Source organism: Orbicella faveolata, unplaced genomic scaffold, assembly GCF_042242905.1.
Source record: "Orbicella faveolata isolate gen_17 unplaced genomic scaffold, um_ofav_v1 contig_3, whole genome shotgun sequence".
Classification (NCBI taxonomy): domain Eukaryota; kingdom Metazoa; phylum Cnidaria; class Anthozoa; order Scleractinia; family Merulinidae; genus Orbicella; species Orbicella faveolata.
This window is the reverse complement of record NW_028301558.1, coordinates 6,091,340-6,106,555: the sequence shown is the minus strand read 5'-3', so window position 1 is coordinate 6,106,555 and position 15,216 is coordinate 6,091,340. Positions and strand designations below refer to the sequence as shown.

The window sequence follows — 15,216 nt, the reverse complement described above, 5'->3', positions numbered from 1 at the left end:
CAGTTCGACTGATAGTCGGTTCGCCCAGACTATTAGCTCCGTGACCAATGGGTTAACGAACGAGGTATAAACAATTTTGTTTCAATTTGCCCCCAGTGTTGTCTTTCTTGCTCGTTTAGAAAAAGAAACACATCTTTCTTTGAACTTTAGTCCTTTTAGTCCGGTCAAACTTACATTGGGTGAACTTGATTGTATATACTTTTGTTTTTTACTTAATTGTAATTGTTAATTGTACTCTTTATCAGCTGCTTCAAACAGCTGTTGGAGGCAGCGTGGCCGAGTGGTTAGGGCGCCGGACTTGAAATCCGGAGGTCGCGGGTTCAAGTCCCGCTCTGACCACTTAGCTGGAGTTGTTTCTCGGTAGACCCTAGTTCAACTCCTCGGTCATGCTTGTAAATAGCCAACTGGTGTGCCCCTCGCCAGTTGGAATTTTTAACCATGTTATGTTCATTTGCATTATTTGTTTCATCATTTGATTTCATTGGCCCTGAAAAACCCCATTGGGGGAGTGGTCAATTAAGATATTTATTTATTTATTTGTTTGTTTGTGGCTTGCGCGATGGGATTTTACAAATGTTTTAAGAAAATATCGACACATACACAACCAATAGGATGGCCAGGTATTTGATTTCTGGTCCATTTTCTAAAACCTACATATGTTGCGGTGGTTAATAGAATGGGGTAAATTTAGCAGTATTTTTTTTTTTCCAATAAGATGCAAAGATTCTGTAGGAGCTTGTGGGCCGGACATTATTTCAAATTGACCTACCCCGGGAATACTGCAAATATCGAACTGATCGAACTGATTACAATGAAAGGTCTTGTTTCTTGAACAATATCGTGCCTTTCCCAGATCAGCTTCTGAGACTGTAAAAACGCAATAATCGCATTTTTACATTTAAAAATTTATTTCAGTTCTGACGCTAATGCATCCTGTAGTGTCAAGTTACATAAACTCTCCATAAGGTGAACACTTGAAAGGCCAAGAACTGGAGTTGATCCCGAGTATGTCCACGTCAGAGAGTCAGGAGCCCATCACCCTGAGAGAGTTCACTGTATTTCTTTTAGAATGTTTTGTCCTACAAAGTTATCATTCCTTATCCTGCGAACAGGCTCCCGGCGAGGACGGAAAAAAATTTCGGCGAGCGCGAAACAGAAAAATTCCGAGAGCAAAGCGATTTCTATTGGTTGGTCGAAAACTCATTTATCATGCAGCTTTAAGCCTGTATTTACGACATTTAACTCTCCCCACCCTTCCTCTCCATCACTAAGACACACCCAAGACCCAAAAGAGAGGACTGAAGTAATAATTTACATCTTGCAAAAGGCTTTATTTCTCTTGAAAAACAAACGACACCAATCACATAATCAAACTACCATTTGTGGGATCACTTTCACAATACCGATAGTAAGTTTACAATGTATAAAAGCAGTTGAAGCAATGATGGGGCCACAGGCCACTGACTGTTTCCTTTACATTAGAAATTTCTGCACTTCACAAAGCGAAACAGCATTCATGCATAGGCGGCCAAACACAACACGTTGACATGGTTTTGCTTACAACAACAGACGAAAATTAAATATACACACGTATAGACTTTTTTGTTGAAGAATCAAAGAAGAATTTTTCTCTTGAATGTTGTTTTCACATCAGGCGAATGGATGTTCTTCCTGTCACAATTAAGAAATCTTCATCTCGTAAGATCTTAAGTGCATCTTCGAACTGCTCTCGAGAAATTGGCTGGAATGAAAAACAATGGAATTAGAATCGATGAACTCTTCAAATGCCAGAAGACACAACAGAATGCAATAGCAGACATATTTAGTTCACATATTTAGTGAAAACAGTGGAGCTGGAGAGAGAGATACGATCTCTTAGTAAACTTTCTTACCTCTATGATTTGGAGGAGAAAGGGCCAAAACATGGTCATAGGTCATAGTCATAGATTTGAAATAAATACAAACGGGCTGCAAACTAAACTTATCTACAGTAGTTAGCTCTTTGCTTACCAGATCAGAAGCTTCTTTGAGCTCCTCGAAAGTCTGCTGATACTTAACACTAGGAGCTTTGCCTTTACTCTGTAACAGTTCTTTCAGGGACTTGGCAATCTCAAGTCGCCTTTTCCTGTCAGACACGCTCAAACCAGTTGTCAGGATGTTGATGTCAATCAGTCCAGTCTTGGGGTCAGTGGCTGACTGTTTCAGAGCTTCACGGTGAAGTCTGATGGTAAGATATCAAAAATTGCTAAGTCCTTTGCCAAAAAAACATTATTTTTACTTCAAAACATAATTTACACTCTATTATAAACATACATCAATGCCATAACTACAGGGACAAAAAGGCTTATCACAGGAAATAATTATGGAAATTTTCAAGGCTGTTGGGCCTTTATAGGAAATTGATTGTGGGCCTTTATAAGAAATCGATTGTTGGCCTTTAGAATAAATTGATTGTGTATCAGAGAAATTGAGTCTAAAATACCTAGGAATCTGTATCAGAGGTTATCCCAATAACTGAGCGAAGTAGACTGACCACTTTGCCACCAATATAAAGTGAAAAATATCACCCACCAGAACCAATTGCCCCTGAATATGATTTTGACCAATTTTAACATACCTTCTGGCTTCCTCTACATCCACGTTTTCAACTTTAGATGAGAGCCTCATCCTAGCATGAGCCTCAGCCAGACGAATCAATGACTCAAGCTGACGAGGATAAGCAGTGACTGCTCCACGACTACTACCAACCTGACGCATCTCTGTCAACAAAGGGAAAAAAAACTGAATGAATTTCATGGTTGCACCTTTTCATGGAGTCAAGAGAGCAAGGATAACATACTGGTAACCTGGACTACTTCGATTAAATGGCCAACACTCAAACGTCCTGGTGGCAGATGGAAGGAAGGGAGTAGATCTCCCACCCTCAACCTTTCCCAGCCCGGGGCATAGGCTGAGGCCGGAAGATGACTGAAGAGAGGACAAGAAAGGAAAAAGGTCACTGGTTGAAAATAGCAGTTTTCAAAATGTCTTTTTTTCATATCCGTTGCATTGAGGTGTAGAATGTCTGAAGATTTTCAGTCAACTATACCTGTTTCATCTTACACAAATGTTGTTTGGGAGACAATCAATAACCAAAGTTTCCTTACCCACATAAGCCTGAATGAGGTACTGAGCTGCCTCCTCACTGAGTTTAGGGTTCACATAAGAACGAGCATAAGCAATGTAGTCCTTTAATATACTCATATCCTGGCAACAGAACCAGTGAAATCATGTGAATACTTATTATTAACTTAGTATCAACTAACCCCCTATTACTGCTCAGTCAAATAGAAACAAGAGTTGACAAGATCACTTTTGCTGGACTGAAATTCTCAAGCACTCATAGAGATTCTCATTCAGTCTCATCAAATTGACCCTGTCCACACTTTTATTGACTGTTTTGTCATGAGCATTCTCTTGTTAGATCCATGCTCACTGAGAATGAGGAAAACCTCATGCAACTTTCACCTTCCACTTGTGGTTAGTCTCACTTTTGTTTGGCCTGGACTTGACTCATTTTATTCATGTTAATAGTTAGAATGTTTGATTTGACCAAACAATCTCTCTCAAAGGTGGTGATACCAAAGGTAAATTAGACATTGCTTGTTGATTATTATGAGAGGGACTACTATGTTAAAAGGTTGGGGATGCTCGTCAGAAAATCTGATTTAAACTCCAAAGAGAGTGGAGGAACTGCACCATTTGCATGGTTCTTTATGATTGGCCAAATGAAACAATAGATTAAGAACACAACGCCTCTAGCCCTAGGAACAAAAGTGGAGATTAACAAGAAAGAAACAAAATAGAGAGAGGTTTTTAAGTGGGGCAGATTAATCATAAAAGAGAACAAAACTGGGTGTGCCTTGAGCTTTACTTGACCCTTGTTGTGTAAAAGATACCACTTTGAAATGAACAGTGTTTTTTTTTTATCTCTCTAAATTTACTCTGACCCCTAAATGAGATGATGAGCATCCCCTAACTTTTCAAATGGGATTCCCCTCCCTGGGGAATGTTTATCAAGCTTACAAGATACTCCTCCTCCTCTTCTTCCTGTGTCTGATGGTATAACGACACTAAATGAGTTGCCAGACGACGATCGTACAACTCATCTTGGGGATCAAGCATCAGGAAGATCAGATCAAATCTGCAGTAAAAAAAAAACATTTAATTACCTCTGTATTCATTGATGTGTAACCATTACAACCTTTGCTTCTTCAAGTTTCCTCCAATCAAAGTTTTCATAATTTCCACCATTCTTGTCAATTGAAATCAGAAGTAATAGTGGCCATTTAAAAAAGCACAAAACTTTGCTCAATTTATTCTACCACACGGTTTTCTTTATGTATAATCCAGCTGCTCAAAATTTGGTTCAGTGTTCCCTCCAAAATATTATTTCACAGACCAAAGGATAAGTTTCTATCACACTATCTAATTTTCACACTTCCACACTTTCTATCCTGTCAGAAGCCTGGAAATTTCACTTAGGAGAGAACATCTTGGCCCTATTTCATTAAAATTACAGAACAAGGCATCCTGGACAGGTTCACTCAACACTCTTACTAAGCTTTACCTAGAGAGCAAGGTATGTGGTAGCTGGATGTTTTCCACTGTTGTCATCTTTGGATCCCACTGAGATTTAACAGGATTGGCAGCAGCCAGAATTGACGTCCTTGCATTCAACTGACAAATGATGCCAGCCTTGGCAATTGACAATGTTTGTTGTTCCTTGGAAAAACAAAATTACATAAACCAATAACTCTTCGTAGTTCTTTGGTTCCAGAAAGGGGTTGGGTGGTTGAGGTCAAAACTTAGAAATTTGCTGGAGATCAATGTACAACATGGACATATATTGTTTTTAGGTTAAGAGAGATTAAGAGTTAGGTGATATGCTTCTGGATTATCTAATAAGGGAGACCGTTAACCTTTCCTGGGGTGGGTATGGATGTTTTCTGGAACTGCACAATGTGAACAGTGTCTTTCTCCTTCACAGATCCTTTCTGGACAGCTCTATTAGTACAATACTCCTGAAGTCAGATTCAAAGGTACAGCGCAACATGTCATATAGTACACTAACCATAACTTCGTGAAGGACTGCTCTGGTGCTGTCATTCATCTTGTCAAACTCATCAATGCAGCAGATACCATTGTCACTCAACACAAGGGCACCCCTATTGATAGGAACAGTTTGTGGAACTATTGTGAGAAATTATGTACAAGAGACATAAAATGGAACAAAATGTTATGTTCCTATGTTGCTGCTATCAACATACAGGGATCATCACCAGCTGAATTTTCATAAGTAAGCAAAGACCTTTCTTTCAGGTGCAAGGCCAGACCCCCCCCCCCCCCCCAGGAGGAATTCCCATAAAAAAAGGGGGTGCTTGTCATACCTATCAGGGGTTAATACACCTTTTGCTGTTCATTTACAGAAAATATCCATTCATTTGAGTCCAAATTTGTTTCATTATGGTCAATATAGTCTCATTAACACCAATATGACCTTCATTTGCGCATAAGGAACGTTCAAGAATAACACTTGCAGATGTATTAACATTCAAAATCATCAAAAGATAAACAATACATTCCTTTGACATTCATTGGCTGTAAATGTATTTTCATTTTTGTCGAAAAAAATTTCGTTGTCACAAAACGACAATCATTTACACTTTTGGACAATCCGTTTTCAACAAAAGACTTTCAATAACACAATTTGCATGAGCACTCACAATCAATTGCATTATTATACAACCATATCCATGAAGGTGACAATCTTAAGTGCGGTGAGACAAACATTACAGCCATAATAACATTTATTTTTGGAAGAGAGAATATCAAATTTGCTGAACAATTTATCCCTCAATTGCCTCACTATTGAGGCTTATTATATGGCTAGCTCCGCGAGCGGGCAAGATGAATCAAATCCTGTGCTGTGATTGGCTACCCGAGCGGGCAAGATGGAGCTATCTTGCCCACTTGGGACTACCCGCCGTGTCCCGCAAGAAAATTTTCCCCAAAAGCCATATAATAAATCCTTTATTGACCAAGCTTGTTTGGTCAAGATGGCTGGATATTGGCCTCGTTCTATTTTTGCAAGTTTATGGACCTCGACTCCGTCTTGGTCCATAAACTGGCAAAAAAAGAACTTGGCCAATATCCAGCCATCTTGACCTCACACTTGGTCAATAACCCATACATCTTGGCAAATATGTTTGCATGAAACGATACCATTGTCCACATTTAGGCCCTGATTAACAACAACTCGCTCTCTAATAATATTGTATAGACAAAAAATAACAAGACAAATCTGGTAGTAAATGGGACCATGAACACTGGGTGCTCCCTGGGATAGCAATGAGAGTGGACACTAGCACTAGCGGAGAAAAAATAGCTGACGTGCCTAGCGTGCTACTGGTACAAAGAGTGGTGTAGCATAACATGTTCGTGAGTACTGTTTGTTGAAATCAGATATGTAGGAGATAGTACAACTGATAAAGTAAGATGATCATACAGTAGTAATGGATAGGATTAATACCTTTGACATGAGCCCTAATTGTTGAGAAGAATACCGAGACAACATAGCTAGTAGTGTCCATTGTTTATGGTATCAAGTTCCTTGGCAAGTTCGTAATGCACTTGCACAATAACAGAATAGCATCTCTGTGGCTGAGACATATCGATGGACAGTAATAATAAGCTCTTGTGGTTAACTATACTTTACAAGTAAAGTTTACATTATCCTTTCGCTGTGTTCAAATGGGATTCTATTTCTTCGTGGCATTTGTGGGGAAATCAACTGTCACTTTATCACATGTATACTGTAGTGCGCCCTCTGAGTTGTACGTAAAAGGTTCATAAGGGGCTGAATTTATATCTGCAAGGGGAGGATTGTGAAAATAAGATTAAAAGAAGGTACATACGGTCCCAGTTCTATAATCAAACTTTTTGAGGAAAATTGGGCACGATATCTCTGTTCAAAAGAATTATGCTAATGAGCTATTGTTTTCTCTTAACGTTAGGTAAAACACAGTAATGTCTGTCTCAACGTACTAAAGATTGTCACCTTCACGAATATGGTTGTATAATAATGCAATTGATTGTGAGTGCTCATGCAAATTCTGTTATTCAAAGTCTTTTGTTGAAAAAGCATTGTTTAAAAGTGTAAATGATTGTCGTTTCATGACGAATTTTTTTTTTGACCAAAATGAAAATACATTTAGAGCTAATGAATGTCAAGGGAAGGTATTGTTTATCTTTTGATGATTTTGAATGTTAATACATATGCAAATGTTATTCTTGAACGTTCCTTACGTGCAAATGAATGTCGTATTGGTGTTAATGAGAGTATATTGACCATAATGAAACAAATTTGAACTCAAATGAATGGATATTTTCTGTAAATGAACAGCAAAAGGTGTAAAGCAGTTTTGTTACCTCTTAGGGTGTTCAGCCTCAAAAGGTCCACAGTGGGAGCTTTTGTGGTACCTTTTAAGATATTGACCTGATTTAATGACAAGAGATCATGTGTTGTTTTAGAATTGGTACCTCTTAAGGGTAAAAATACCCACAAAACAGGATCTTGGTAGTCCTGTTAGGGATTCTTTTCACAATTTTCCACCAGTACCCCCATCCTTTTTATATGGGAGTCCCCACAGGAGAAAAGCCAGCTGGGTTTTCGTATGAGCTGGATAATAATGAGGACTTAATCATTTCCTGGACTAAACATTTCAAACGAAATTTAGTTTAGGAATCTGTACCAATTCCATCAGCTTGTTTTGCCCTGGAGAACTTACGTCTGTAGCACCAGCTGCCTTGTCTCTGGGTCTCTTGTGACATAAGCAGTCAAACCAACTGCAGATGAACCTTTGCCAGATGTGTACTGACCACGAGGCACAAGGTTATGAACATACTAAAAACAAAATAAAGGATAAATCAATGCTGACCATTCAGAGACATGATCACTTGCTTGTTTCTCAAATTACTCTTTACCACACCCAACCAACCAAATGGCACACCTCTCCTTATCCTTCAAAAACTTATTAACAATTCATGAAGTTAAAACAAAGGAAATCATAACTATGAAGGTGCTAATTTGGTTATCCAATCTTAAACAGCATAGACTTATACGATTTTATTCCTTTAATTTCTCCTTAGCTTTAGTTTGGATTGATATATCAAACATTCACCACACTGTTTCAACACATCTCCAAACATCTCAAACTAGTCAAAAATAATATTCTTCTGCATGTTGTATTTTCAACTCTCTCCTAGGTTTTTGGGAAAATAATATGGTTTACACAGTCTTTTGCGTTTGATGTGTCATTTCTTTTCAACAAATAGTAAATACAAATGTACAAAAGTACTACACGAAAAAGCATGAACAGAAGACTGCACTTAAATTTTACATTGACCATGCTCAGAGAGTGTAAAGACAATCCTTTAAAATAATAAATTTACTTATTCACCTGTTATACAATATTTGCACTTTCTGTACCAACTATTAGAGTTAAATTATAAAGCTACTGGCTTTCAATATATTGTTAATTTACCTGTAACAACTGTGACTTGCTTGTTCCAGGATCACCACAAAGAAGAATATTCACCTCTGATCTAAAATGACAACATCATAATAATAAGAATTAGATTTTCCATACCTACCAAAACAAAGAAATTATTAAGGAAACAAAGAGAATAACAATAATTTCCTTATCAAGTTATAATTACTATCAAGGCAAGCCATACAAACCTAAACTTTCCTCTTCCAGTGTCAGCAAAATCCTTGTTTGCTCCTCCAAACAGTTGACAGAGGATTCCTTTTTTAATATCTTCATTTTCATAGATGCTAGGGGCTACAGGATTTAAAAAGGAAAAAAACCCTGTTCACATCCTTCAAAAACAATGAGGCCACACATTTCTAACGCCAAGCAAGAACAACCTGAGGGGAGTTTATTAGAAAGGAGGGGCTTATTGAAAGCTTCAGTTCCATTTGGGGAACAAGCCCACGCTGTTACTTTTAGCTTTCTGTAACACAAAGCAGCTTGGAGAATTGCTGCCTTTCCAGAATGGAGAGCTTGTCTATCACAGTTAGCCCCCAGCAATTTAGCCTTCACTGTTTCATAGTTCTGGCTGGAGTGGAAGGCAGTGAAAGAATCAAGTGTCTTGTTCACAAACAGTACAACACATTAATTCAAAACTGTGCATGAACCCCAGGAGTTCGATCACAAGTCCATCGCACTAAAATAGTACACTGCATCCCCCAACTTACTTAAGGGGCACTATATTAAATCACAGCAGTAATAGAATCACAAACATGTATGCAGTCTGGTGGGAATAGGGAGAAAGCTGCTAACTGGCTGTTCAAACTACACCTTCTCATTGGCTGGTTGGGATATCACTCTATTACATGAGTAAAAACTAGTTTCTATGTCACAAACACAAACCAAAGTAAACAAGAGTTATTTTTGACAGTTACATCAGACGATTAACATTTTCCACACTTGATTACTACTTACCCAGAGCTTTTGCAAGTCTTTCATAAATGTCAGGCTGTTTTGACAACTGTTGTAGTTGCTCAACTCTTTCTTGAGTGAATGACACAACTCTGAAAAACATTGGAGAGCAAGGACATTGGTCAGTCTATTAAAATCAACCTGTTATTATCTTGTGGACTCCAGATTTAACAGTGGTACCTATAGGTCAAGACAAGAATGATCAGAGAGAACATAATGGTTGTAAAAACATCTCAAATGTAAATGTTTAATAAATAATTTTTTTTTGGTTTACTAATAAAAAGAACAAAGAGTTCTTACCCATCAGGATCTTTGGAATAAAGCCTTTTCTTGTCTGTTTTCTTGAAATGAATAACATCAATGTATGTCTTGTAAACAGCCTTCACATTTCTTTGACGTGGATTTACACGCATGGGAGTGGCTCTATAAATTCCTGTCACTGTGACCCTAACAAAGAGTATAATGACTTGTATCAACTCAGTTACAGGGCTTGAAAAAAGTGGTGTCCAGTTCTGGGACAAGTAGATTTTCCTTCCAGGCAAGTAACTTTTTCTGCCCATTGGGCAAAATATCAGGCAACTTGTCCACCAACTAAATCAGTCAAAGAGCAAACTAAGACTTGTCCAGAGCAAGCAAGATTTGAGGGCTGCTTGTATTACTTCCAAGAGGAACCAGGAATTCAATTTTTTTTTCTAGCCCTGAGTTATCTAATTTTAAGTAAACTGACTCATGTCAATATAAAGCATTTTGATATCCTGACTTTTATGTTTACCTGTCTCCAGGTTGCACAGCATCTACCAAGTCATTGTGGGAGAACAACATGATGGTGTGCGGGGTCTGTCCAGGAGGCATATCATCTAATAAGTTGAGGAAGTTACATCATAGTTAGTCTGTAATTAATGTGAGTAATCACACAACACTTTGACAAGGTTAACAGGTTGTCTTCCAAATGACCTAGGAGGTACGTGTAATATTTGCCCAAGCCAGCCTTCACATTCTAGAGTCTTCAATATTTTTGACTTATGGTCAAATAATCAAGACCATTGCTTAGAAATGGTTTACTTTTCAGCCAAGCTTGCAAAAGAGGCATGAAATAAATTTCTCACACATGGAAAGGAGGGTTGAGTTTGATTTAGGATATCAGGTATCACACTCTGTCATGTGATCCAGTTTTTGTTTCTTGTCTCATATGAAGCAACAGCTTTGCCACCCACCCAGCCCTTCTCGCCAGTTGCAATTTTTCCTTTTAACATATAAATAAAACTAAGTTAGTATTGACTACAGTTCTGGTATGCTCACTCTGTAAGTTCTGTTCAGGTGTCAATAAAGTGCTGTTGCACACTTGAGTAGTAGAATAATGGCGTTCTGTGTGTAAGAGCTGATTTTGGTCATCCCTGTCATATTCCTCATTAATGTATATACTGCACTTTTCACAACTATAATATAAGGAAGTGACATTTACCTGGAGATTCCTGCAGCTTGGTAATTTGTTTGTCTGTGTACTGTGACCTGTTGTGAATCAACACCATGCTGTGGTTTGTGTTACAGTTACGGCACAGGGCAGGTTCAGAAATGCGACCACGATCTATCTCCACTGTCACTGAAGCATGGCAAACATAACACTGGAAGAATGCTGTGGATCAGAACACAAAATGCATCTGTTAAAAGTTACTCCTTAATAAATCAACAGAGGACTTCCTCCTTTGAAACTATGCAAAACTAGTAGATGAGTACTAAGTTATCCTCATTTTGTACTGCAAAAGGCAAAATAAACAAGTTCCAAATTTCAGCATTATTCAGCATGGAATTATGCTGAAATCTCACACAGCTCTTTTGTACCAAAAGAAAATAAGTGTGCATCATAACAAGTCTGCTTTCTTGAGTAACTAGCAAATGTTACTGTATCTGTAGAAATACCTTCTCTCATCTCTGGTATAACCTGTGATGTCCTGATTACCATGCCACTGATTGTAATCAGAGTATCAATGTCTATAAAGAAAAGTGCATATGAATACTAATACAACAAAAGAAAGTTAAAAGAATTCCAAAATAAAAATGCTGAGCATAAACTAAATTGATCAGTAACAAATTTTGATGATGATATTGATTAAGTTTATTCTTACCTTCAGGGTTAAGAGATCTCATATTCTTTGTTTTGTCCACATTAAAGGTTCTGACCTACAACAAAATTCACTATACAGTATTAGTATTTACACTACTGTTTCTTGCATTCTGTGATGAAAAGCAGCTAAGGTTTTAAAAAAATACTCCAGATGGCATAAAAGCAAAATTATGAGAGCAAACTTGATTGTGATAGTCTTCAAATGAAAATGGTCAAAAGGTTTTTCAGACCAAAAAATAATTGTAATTGGTAATTTTACTTGTAAAATAGAGTTAACAACTTAAAGCAGTGCATGGATATCACACATGTGTATCATTCCTTTAGTCACGTTATACTGCAACTCAATGTTTGACTAGGTTTAAGAACTGTCAACACTTGTGGTTAGGTCATGAAAGACATTTACATAGGCAGACATTGCTCTTTGATGTGTGTGAGATAATCATTACTTCATCCTTGGAACTACAATAACAATTAAGTTCAACAAGAATAATTGTGATCTATTCATTTCTTTGCCTTACATGCTTGATCCCGGGTGGCAGGCAGCCTAAACAAAACTCTGTTATTATGTGTAATGGATACAAGATAAATGATATCAAGTTATCATTTATAATTACTGCTCGCCTGTTCTCATACCAAAAAATGCCTTGTGTTGTTGTGACTCTCACTACTGCATGTAGCTAGTTTGCGATTTGTCTGTATTTGCCCCGCCTCACCCACCCATTATCAATAAACAGCTGGACTACAGGGTTGGGTGCACACCTGCCCCTTAGCTTTACACGTGGCCGGCCGGGTAGGACCCTGACCCCACCTCAGGCTTATATCTATCCGGGTGTGGCACGCGCCACACTCGTTGGCTCATCCCTTATTTCCAGGTGTGGCACACGCCACACTTGTTGGCTCATCCATCACCTGCCGGGTGTGTTGCTACCACCCCTATTACCATGTACCTATTTACAGGGTGTGTTGCTGCCACCCTTAGATTTGCCAAGGAGCACCCTACAACCTTAGTCCCATTTACTGCCAAATGGTTGTCAACTTTATTGTGTACTTATGTTAACGTCCGAAGTTGTTAACAATGTAGTATTTATCGTGATTTGATTATCTGCAAATTATTGAAAGACAAAAAAATGTCCTTGAACCTGAATTTGATGTTGCAGTTGAGCATCAGGATATTTTTCAAAGAACACCTCATTGACAGCCATGTCAAAAGTGGGAATCACTTCTTGTGGATAACAGATAAGCTGTCTGTACAAGTCAGCATCAAATGTCTTCAAATGACCACAGTCGATGCTAAGGAATGGTGTCTCCAAGACGTGAATCTGTGAAAAGCAAATATTCAATTACACAGTGCCACTTAAACTTTTGACGCATAACATTGAGAAGATGTTTAATTACCTCATCCAGACGTTGCATGTAGACCGGCAAAAATGGGTCAAAGCCCTCACCCATGTCTTCAGCATCTTCGTCTACAAATTCAGAGATAAATTTTTTAAATTTCTCCTTAGTCACACTAACGACAACATCAGTTCCCCAAATGACAAGTGCAGGTGCTGCGGCAGGATCACTTGTTGGTCCTGTTGGTTGATCTGTGGTATCAGAAGGCTAAAAAGAACAAAAGGGATTGTTACCTGGTTCAAACAAGTGAAATTCTTTAAGACAAGTTTCATTGAATTTCAACAATGATTGGTCTGCAATAGGGGTCCTTATCTACCTTACACGAAGTAAACATTTATTGATACTCACTGCTTGATTCTCTCCCAGATTTACTTGACGCATGCGCCGATCACTGCGAATGTCACTGCGATGTCGAATAGGAGTACCAGAGCTACATTTTTGTTAAGGAAATAACATGAAAAAGTATACGCTTTATTTTGTTTTTCTGATGGCTGTTGATGACAGACAGGCGGGTAGAGACATTGTTTTGCATTTGTAAAATGTTAGGAATGAAATAAATAATGCAACTGGCTTACAGTTTTAAAACTCCGTTCATAAGAAATTAGTTTACTTAATATGATCAGATATAATAATAATTATGGTAAGTCAGTATGTCGGTCATCTGAACTGAAAATAATTCCATCAAGAAAGGATACACACTTCCGTGTGGAGTTCCAGCAGCTCTTGAACTAGGTGTTGCATAGTTGAGAGGGGAACTCAGGTCTATTTCACTTGTCTCTAGCCCTCCTCTGGTTTGGGGTGATGAGAACTGTGAGCGATCTTGGTCCTGTGGCCCTTCGGTTGGTGACGTAGGTGCTAAGGGTAGCGGAGAGGATGGCTCATCTACACGTCGACGTTGAGATGGGGGTGACACTGCAGGAGCAGCTGATGGAGATGTAGCATGTGAACCCCTGCGGCTGCTGCGGGTACTACGAGTGCTAGTTGTAGAAGCATCAGATGCTGGACAAACAGAGAATTGTACGCATACACTTAGTCATGAAGACTGCACTTTGCAAGCAAACCCAAGCCCCTAAATATCCAAAAATCTGCAATGTTGCTTGCCTGTGCAAACCAAGGATGGAAGAAAGAACTATCAGATTCTGCAAATGCACTTACTGATTACAGAGCCATCTTATATCTTGTCACTGGCAGTCAAACAGAGAAATGTGGGCATAATATCCCCAATAAAATGGAATGCCAGTTGTTGCATTATTTTTTCAAGTTCTGTTACTTTCTGTGGTGCACCGCTTCCAAAAACCATGAAAATGATTACAGATAGGATCCACTTATTTGTGAATAATTACTGCTACTAATTTTGACCTCGTCCAATGGGTCGGCTTCCCGAGGCTACACCTACCCGGCGAGTGGGGGGAAGGAGTCAAAAAGTTGGAGGAATCGGAACAAGAAATAATATAGAATTTTTCGATCGACCTTGTGACTAGGGTTACGACCGCCATTACCTCTCGATCGTGGGGTAATATAACAATAACTATAAAGGTAAGTATTCATCGACAAATTCCCTTAACATCTTTAGAAACGAGTAGAAAATGAAAAGCGATGCTCTACAAAATATTGACTGCATACAATTATGGATAAGATTATATCACAACACGAAATGTACTTTCAGTACTTTCCTTCTCCTATTTTTCGTTAACGTACAACACTCCGTACTGTAAAATTGGTTCCACTTTTAACAATCCACACAATTCTTCCAGCAATGTTCGTTTTCGCGAACTAATGTATGAAGTTTGGTCTGAGATCGTTCGAACAATTCGATGGCCTCGTGTGCAAAACAGATCGGCATATGGTCGTGTTCAAAATTGCCTTAGCGAAAATATGAAACAAATAACTGAAAGGGCAGTAATTACAACTTGCAAAATGGGAGATTATAGTGAAATACTTACGCGGAGGGCTTGCTCTGGAGCGCTTTCTTCCTCTCGGTATCGAAGGTTCAGACATTTTGCTTCTTCGCTTCAAGCACGTTCAGCAGACTCACGTGTCAAAAAGCGCGGGAAATAGATCAGGTGACCGACAGACTCGCAAGGGATCCTGGATGTACCCACTAAAAATCCGATCCCACCCCTCCCATGAATTTAACATAGTCATCGCATGCTC

The 15,216-nt window shown here is 38.6% G+C and overlaps 1 protein-coding gene and 1 non-coding gene across 2 annotated transcripts; one reads left to right on the top strand and one right to left on the bottom strand.

Moving 5' to 3' along the window:
• The first annotated feature begins 266 nt into the window (after positions 1-266).
• Trnas-uga (transfer RNA serine (anticodon UGA)) lies at positions 267-339 on the top strand. The gene has a single exon. It is a non-coding gene; the product is annotated as a tRNA-Ser (tRNA).
• A 971-nt stretch (positions 340-1,310) lies between these two features.
• Positions 1,311-15,134, bottom strand: LOC110068184 (DNA replication licensing factor mcm4-A-like). The gene is made up of 21 exons (XM_089298518.1): positions 15,006-15,134; positions 13,758-14,061; positions 13,411-13,492; positions 13,063-13,269; positions 12,807-12,986; positions 11,669-11,723; positions 11,463-11,534; positions 11,008-11,178; positions 10,318-10,402; positions 9,846-9,992; positions 9,549-9,637; positions 8,783-8,885; positions 8,586-8,646; positions 7,830-7,945; positions 5,114-5,207; positions 4,610-4,764; positions 4,066-4,183; positions 3,147-3,246; positions 2,618-2,759; positions 2,011-2,221; positions 1,311-1,741 (listed from the first exon to the last, which is right to left on the bottom strand). The coding sequence occupies exons 1-21, from the start codon at positions 15,058-15,060 to the stop codon at positions 1,646-1,648; spliced, it is 2,643 nt and encodes an 880-aa protein (XP_089154644.1). The 5' UTR covers positions 15,061-15,134; the 3' UTR covers positions 1,311-1,645.
• Between the last annotated feature and the right edge of the window lie 82 nt (positions 15,135-15,216).

Bases quoted from the DNA above. Each gene is read 5' to 3' on its own strand.
- LOC110068184 (XM_089298518.1), bottom strand. From the start codon at position 15,060: ATGTCTGAACCTTCGATACCGAGAGGAAGAAAGCGCTCCAGAGCAAGC. The intron at 8,647-8,782 runs GTTTGTATGGCT...TTGTCATTTTAG, and splicing joins ACTGGAAGAGGAAAGTTTAG to ATCAGAGGTGAATATTCTTC. The intron at 5,208-7,829 runs GTAAGTTCTCCA...TCCTATCAATAG, and splicing joins AGGCAGCTGGTGCTACAGAC to GGGTGCCCTTGTGTTGAGTG.